The 7,671-nt window shown below is 34.9% G+C and overlaps 1 protein-coding gene and 1 pseudogene across 1 annotated transcript; both read left to right on the top strand.

The window, feature by feature from the left end:
• Nucleotides 1–2,102, top strand: LOC143541466 (ATP-dependent RNA helicase DEAH13-like). Its single transcript, XM_077034288.1, has 5 exons — nucleotides 1–21; nucleotides 633–728; nucleotides 816–874; nucleotides 1,043–1,495; nucleotides 1,832–2,102. Exons 1-5 carry the CDS (start codon nucleotides 1–3, stop codon nucleotides 2,100–2,102), a joined length of 900 nt encoding a protein of 299 aa, XP_076890403.1.
• A 3,346-nt stretch (nucleotides 2,103–5,448) lies between these two features.
• LOC143541465 (uncharacterized) lies at nucleotides 5,449–6,920 on the top strand (annotated as a pseudogene).
• The last annotated feature ends 751 nt before the right edge of the window (nucleotides 6,921–7,671 follow it).

Genomic DNA, 7,671 nt, shown 5'->3' with positions numbered 1-7,671 from the left:
ATGGATCCTAATCCCGTGACTGTATGTTTTCTTCTTCTGGCTTTTAAACCTTAAAAATGTTTCTGTACATTGTTTAGTGATATACAAATATCATGTCTGTGACAGTGAATCACAACAGCTGAAGTGGTTAGAAATGAATGGTTTAAGAAAGGATATATGCCACATATTTATGAACAAGCTAGAGGATGTTAGTCAAGCTTATGCAGATGCTATTTTCAATTAAGTTGGAGTAAAGATGCTGAATCAACCATGTTTAAACGAGTAAAGATGATAAAGAAAGGGAGCTGCAATTCAAATGTTGATAATAAGGATGTAAATTGGAGCTTTTATTATCCAATCAGAGGATCTTGTGCATCTAATTCCTAAGGTTTTCGTTGTCACTCAATTTCCTTTATTATTTGTATATTTATATTTTAGATTATTTGATATACAAGTATCGGGTTTTTTTAGCAGATGGTATTGTCATGATCCAACATGACAGTTTGTCACATCATTGCCATCGAGTGAAAATGTTACTACAAAAAACGGGGTATCTAATATGTAAACTATATTCTTTATTATGTTATCTGTGAATCGAAGCTCTCATGATGGCTATGATTTTTTGTTATGTATAACTTTTTCCATAAATCTAGCTTAGCAAATCGTACAGTGGGTCATCAGCTAAAGATTGTAGAGGTGGATGGCCGGCTTCATTCATCATCATTCCTGGCAACACCGATGCTACTAAGGTACTCGGTATTTCAAGTTTCAAATATTTATAACATACAGAAGTTATCGCAAATTATGTTTTTGTGCTATATGTCAAATTAAAACAGATTGAAAGTCAACCCAACTCTACCAATCTAAGCTTTTGCATTAAAGATCTTAGATTATTGTGTTGATAGTGTATTTGTGATCATATATATACACATTCATTTATTGGTACCTTGATAAATTGCTTCATTATCAACTGATTAGGCTCTCTTTTTATTAATTTTTTGGGTGGTTGTCATGATTGATATTATCTTGTTCATATTTATAGGGACTGTTAATACACGTTCAGGCCCGATAACAATTCAAACCAACAGCCAACTGCTGATGGGTCACCTGGTGCATTGACTGTCTTACCCTCATATGCCATGCTTCCTGCATCCGCACAATTTCGCTTGTTTGAAGAAATAAAGGAAGGGGAACAGTTACTGGTGGTTGCAACTAACGTTGCTGAAACGCCAACGATTCCAGGCATAAAATATGTGGTTGTTAGGAGCCGAGAAAAGGTTAAAAATTATAATTCTTCAAATGGGATGGAGACGTATGAAGTGCAGTGGATAAGTAAAGGTTCTGCAGCCCAACGGGCTGGAAGAGCGGGCCGGACTGGGCCAGGTCATTGTTATCGTCTTTATTCTTCTGCTGTGTTTAACAACATATTTGAAGAGTTTTCGACTGCTGAAATATTGAAAACGCCGGTTGATGGTGTTGTGCTTCTCATGAAATCCATGGGTATCAAAGAGGTATTATTTCTATATCATAATTCTAGATTTGAGATTCTTTTAAAGGAAATTGACCAAGCAAATTACAAAACTGACCACCGGGCTTTTTTCTTTTGTACCATTCGCAGACGTGGCAATCTTTTGCTTTGAAATTTAAAAAATAAGTTTTTAAGTACTTTTGCTTTTTTATTTTTAATTCTTCAGAAATAGATAATTTTTCACTATTTTAATTATAAAAACATTTTTTTTTACTTTTAGCACAAGATTATGGTGATCTTGTGGTGCAGGATCTAACAATGGCTATTGTTAATTTCCTTAACAATGGCTATATCTGAAAAGTCACTGTCTAATTGTTAATTTACAAAATTCCCATTCCCGACCCCGCCGGAAGCCAAAGCCTTACATGAAGCTGAACTTTGTTTAAAATCTTTAGAAGCACTTGATTATGACGGGAACTTAACGCCCTTAGGCAAATCCATGTCACACTATCCAATGAGTCCACGTCATTCGCGTATGGTGATTACTGTTATTCAACTCCTGAACACCGGTAACGGGCCTGCTAGAAGAAACTTGATTTTAGCATACGCGGTTGCATCCGCTGCAGCTTTAAGCTTGTCAAACGCATTCATTTAGTTCTTTATTTGTTTTGCCTTTCTAAAATGTATGCTCATTACTTTTTTTAGCAGTTTTATGCAAATGCAGCCGCAACGAAGCAAAAACCCAAAATAATAGAAACCCGAAGCAAAATAATACCCAAACTGAAACCAAAGACCAAATAAACTGAACTCAAACTGAAACGAAACTAAAAAACTGAAAACGAACTGAAACCAAAAGCTGAATAAACTGAAACCGAAACTGAAACCAAAATCTAAAAACAAATGAAGCTTCAACGAAGCAAAAAACAAAAATAATAGACACCCGAACCAAAATAATACCGAAACTGAAACCAACCCCCGAATAAACTGAACTCAAATTGAAACGAAACTAAAAAACCAAAAACGAACTGAAACCAAAAGCTAAATAAACTGAAACCGCAAACGAACTGAAACCAAACTTGAAACAAAACTAAAAGACTGAAAGCAAACACAACCCAAAAAAAGAACAAACTGAAATTGGACAGAAACGAAACAAAACGCCTAAATCCAAAAACCAAACAAACTGAAACGAAATCTGGTATGTTGCTATTATATTACTAGCGGGGTTTGGTTGTATGGAAGGAAACCGGTTAGTTGGAATTCAAATTGGTTTTAAATTAATATTAGTAGTAAAAAATTCTAAATGAATATTTAAACGAACGTAAAAGAACTGTATGCAAACTAGTGTTGATGGAACTGACAATATTTTGTGGGAATTGACAATATCTAACCTCAAGTAAAACCGACAATATTTTTTGGGAAAGACTCGTATTTGGTATCCATACTCAAATAACTCCATACTTTATATAATATATCAATTCAATTTTTGCAAGTATATTCTTATTCCTTGGGCCTGAACCATGTTTTTCTTTTTGATGATCAGGAGCATGGTGGTGGTCTCAAAGAAGCAGCGAGTTCATAAATTAATAAACAAGCCGCAAACATGCTACCCTATTTTAATATGCAAATTATGTTAAATTTCAAAAGTGAAAATAATAGCTAACACACCCATTTTTTGATTTTCATTCTCAGTAGGCGTGAAACAAATGATTCTTTCAAATTTCTCGAACATTCCAAACAGCCGATCAACCAAATGTAGGAGTTTTTGCTTGGGTCAAAACGGGCCGGTTCAGATTGCCCCTGAAACACTTTTCCCTATTAACTTTTGAGTTTTGTAACATCAACTTTTAATCTGTTTGACCAACGACCTTTCTCCCCATATTTTTTTTAACCATTTCACCTATTGTTGATAAAACATCCATCAGAAACTTGATATTGCAAATGGGAAAACCATGTGTTGGCACGCTAGGTGTCAAAATCCAACAGGAGTCTATGAAACCGTCTTAAACTAAGGTTTCAAAAAACCCTTTAAAAGGAGTCTATGATAGACATCTATTTGATTGCTACAGTTTGACTTGGTGGTGGTACTTTTTTTTTGCTTTGTATTTTATTGGGAAAGTTGGATTGCAATTTAGATTGTGCTGGTAATACATCAAATGCCTTTAATGTGCCCCGCCGCAACGCGCGGGCACTAATACTAGTAATTTAGAAAATATTTTGTATTGGTTGAAAATATCCCATCATTTGGATCTACTAATAAATGGTTGAGATTATTTCCAACCATTCCTACCCAACACTCATTTTCTACAATATATATATATATATATATATATGAAATGCATGTACGGTTGTATGGTCGTATGATTAAAGGGTTGCAGACCTTAATAATATCTGCGATTGTTAAAGGGTTAAAAACCCTTATAATTTATGTGAAGCTTATAGGGCGAAAGACTCTTTAAAATATGTATGAATGGTTATGCATGTATTAATTAAGATAAGTAAAGAAAAGAAAGTATGAAAGTATGTGTGTGTGCGTATGTATGAAAGAAAGTTAGCAGGTGGTATGTAGCGTGTATCTCCGAATACATATGTGTAAGTGTGTGAATGTGTGGTATGTTACCTGTTAAACTAGAACTCATTCAGTGTAACTACTTTTAGTATGCACACAGACAAAGAAGATAAAGCAGCTGGCTTGAGGAACACACATGGCAGAAGAGAAAATAAGCTCGCCTCTGAAGAGAAGGAGAAATTATGTTGTTTTATGTTATGTTTGATTTTTTAAAGACAAGTTGAATATTGTTTAAGACAAGACTTAGATGTTATGTAATATATGGCTATGTTTAAGTCTTACGTGAAAAGTTTTAATTAACTTTGATATTTAACATTGTGTTTATGAGTAAATCCAACGTCAGTGTATGGCTGTCGGGTTTGGGATTGTACACAAACGTAAATCATAAGAAACACATACATATAAAAAAAATATAATAAGAGAGAAAACAGTGAATTATGCAATTAGATTGCTCTAACACTCTTACAGTACACACATGCATGCTTAATTACGTAGTTCTTTGAATTCTCTACTTAGACATGATTTTGGTAAGTTATTGAACGACCTTTTATATGTATTGTTGGTGCATATATGCCTAACAATAATACATCTAATCTCAAGAAACAAACAACCAGAGATGAAGACATGTATTCGTTGTGAACATTAATTCTCACTGGAGAGGAGAAAGTAGACATGGAAGACCGCAAGAAGAGGAGTCGACTTAAACCCTAGTTTTTGGAAAAAAAAAAAAGAATCTCTCAATTTGGGAATTACGTTAACGGTCTCGAAAACTCAAAACTTTGGTACCGATTCGGTACAGACGGTACCAAATCGGTACCGATTTCGATACCGGTACCGGTTCAGTACTGGTATCAATCGGTACCATACTGATTTTTGCTCATCCCTAATTTTATGTATGTGGGATGTGGGGTTCGAAACCATTATCACATTCACGAGACACACTACACAAATTTGAAGTGCTAAGGTGACACTTTGACCACTAATAAGATGTTGCAGATCGTGCATTTGAATGTGCAGTTTCTCTTATATAAATATTTTAAAATAAAAGTTAAATTTAAAACACGTTTAGAAGTGGTCAACTTTTACAAACCCAAGATACTCAAAAATTTGCCGCAACTCTTGTTTTCTCTTGGTGCTCCTATTAAATATTGATTATGAGATCAAATTCCTAAAACGTGTAGATTTGAATATTTTAATTTAAAAACATGATAAAATATTAAAATATAACGAAATACTAAAATATAAATAAATTATAAATGAATGGTCGGTGTCTAGATAATATGCAATAGAGTCAAAGTTGGACCTCATGTGTTCACATGAACAAACCAATTTTACTTTAATAAATAAAAAACTGCACCAACATGGTTTTTCTGTCTCTCTATGTATATAAGGTAGAAAGAATTCCCTAGTTTAATCATACATTTAATCCAATTAAATGAGTTCAAAAATCACATCCTCCTCCGGCCTAATTCTTTTGCTATCATTCTTTTATGGGATAACAGGATCAACCCCATGTCTAGATGACCAGAAAGCCTTGCTACTAGAGTTGAAAAACAACCTTACCTTTGACCCTTCACTCTCAACCAAACTGGTTGGATGGAACCAAAGTGTCCAATGTTGTGACTGGGATGGTGTCACTTGTGACAAAGCTGGTCATGTCACACAACTTGTTCTTAGTCACGAAAGCATACGCGGTCGGATTCCTTCCCACTGGGAAGGGTTCGCTAGTCTTGAGTATCTTAATATGGGTTACAACTCCTTAACCGGAAACATACCCAAGTCTTTGTTAACCTTGCCATCACTTGACGATTTAGATCTATCTTACAACAAGTTATCTGGTCATGTTATAGACGTTTTGTCTTATCCACCGAGACTGCGCAATCTTGATCTCAGTAACAACGGATTCGAAGGACCAGTACCTGGTTTCGTCTTCAAACTCGCAGCCCTTTCGACTCTAAAACTTTCTGCTAATAAATTTAGTGGCAGGGTGGAGCTAGACAAGTTTGGAAAGATGACTGAGCTTTATGCTCTTGACCTTTCCTATAATAATCTTGAGGTCATTGTAAGTCCAAACTTTTCATTACTCTCTAAACTAAATTCAGTCATGCTAGCTTCATGCAAGCTGGATAAGATTCCTGATTTGAAGAACCAAGCAAAGCTGTTGATGTTGGATCTTTCAGATAATCAACTAAGTGGTGAAATACCTAATTGGATATGGGAACTTGGCAACGGGTATCTTCGGTTTCTGAACATGTCACATAATAAGTTTACAAGTCTCCAAAAACCCTACACTTTTCCTTTTCTACTTGATGTTCTTGATCTAAATTCTAACCAACTCGAAGGCGATATCCCGGTCCCTCCATGAAGGGTTTATCACCTGGATTACTCAAACAACAACTTCAAATCTAGTATTCCTGTTAACTTTGGCAATGTCCTCACCTCAACCTTATTCTTTTCGATCGCCAACAACAAGCTGGTCGGAGGGATTCCCGAGTCTATAAGGAATGCGAGTTCCATGATTGATCTTAACTTATCAGGCAATGCACTTACCGGTCCAATACCGTTGATTGGACACTTTAAAGACTTGCGATCGTTGGATCTTTCGGTTAACAAGTTAAGTGGGAGCATCCCTGAGGAGCTTACAAATCTTACTATGCTTTCATTTCTAAATGTCTCTTATAATCATTTGTCTGGAAGGATTCCACGGTTTGATCAAGCATTTAATGAGCTGTCCTTTGAGGGGAATGAAGGGCTATGTGGACCTCCTTTGAAGAAGAGTTGTGGTCATGCCACTACAAAGTATAAACGTTTAAAGTTAAATTAGTGCTGAATGTGATCATTGGATATTACTATGGTGCCAAAAGTTGATGAATAAGCGCTTCATCTAGAATATATTCTTGATGTAACTTAAAAAGCCTTTTTATATTTGGAAGGAGTTGGTGTTGATTTTATTTTGCTAGTCATAATAGCATCCCCACCCATAAATCAATTCAAACGTCCACCTCATCGTCACATCATATTCTAAACTTTTTAACAAAAAACTCCACTTTTCCTTCATCTATAAACCAATCTAAACCTCATTAAAATATAATAAATATGTATATATATGTGTATATATGATTTGTATGTAGTGGTTGTGGTGAGACCAATACAAACCCATTTCCCAAACGTTTGAGAATGCAAACCAAACATAACACAAACGCTTGTCTCCATCCATAAACCAATTTAAACGCCATGCCATGTCAACAAAAACCAATGGATGGAGATGCTCTAAGTTCTTTTAATCCGATACGTGCTGAAACTCAATGATGTTTCTTCCAACACTAGACCATTTGGTGATTTCTTTTTTACGAGAATAAAAAATGACGCAAATAACCTAATTAATAAAATCATATACGATTATACGAATTGGTATAGAAGTATGGTACACTCGTGAGGAAAGGGTAATAAGTCTCTCCTTTTTTCAAAAAAGAAACGTTTTTTCCATGTATTTTATTTTAATTTTCGTATGTGAGAATATAATTGGAATGCAATTTACTGGTTGTCACATTAGTTTTCTATTGCCTTGTTTATTTAATTTGTTAGTTGTCATTTTGATAACAAATACTAGAATAAATCCTATAAAGGGTACCTTCATACGACATAATTAAGATATCTC

This window comes from Bidens hawaiensis, unplaced genomic scaffold, assembly GCF_021521415.1.
Source record: "Bidens hawaiensis isolate Kalapana, Puna unplaced genomic scaffold, B.hawaiensis_p1.1 tig00012605_1, whole genome shotgun sequence".
Lineage (NCBI taxonomy): Eukaryota > Viridiplantae > Streptophyta > Magnoliopsida > Asterales > Asteraceae > Bidens > Bidens hawaiensis.
This window is presented reverse-complemented; position numbering and strand designations above follow the sequence as displayed.

What these genes read in the sequence shown, in the direction of transcription:
- LOC143541466 (XM_077034288.1), top strand. Translation starts at nt 1, where the DNA reads ATGGATCCTAATCCCGTGACT. An exon ending in TGGATCCTAATCCCGTGACT is followed by an intron (nt 22 to 632) that starts GTATGTTTTCTT and finishes CCATAAATCTAG; the next exon opens with CTTAGCAAATCGTACAGTGG. An exon ending in GCAACACCGATGCTACTAAG is followed by an intron (nt 729 to 815) that starts GTACTCGGTATT and finishes AAATTAAAACAG; the next exon opens with ATTGAAAGTCAACCCAACTC.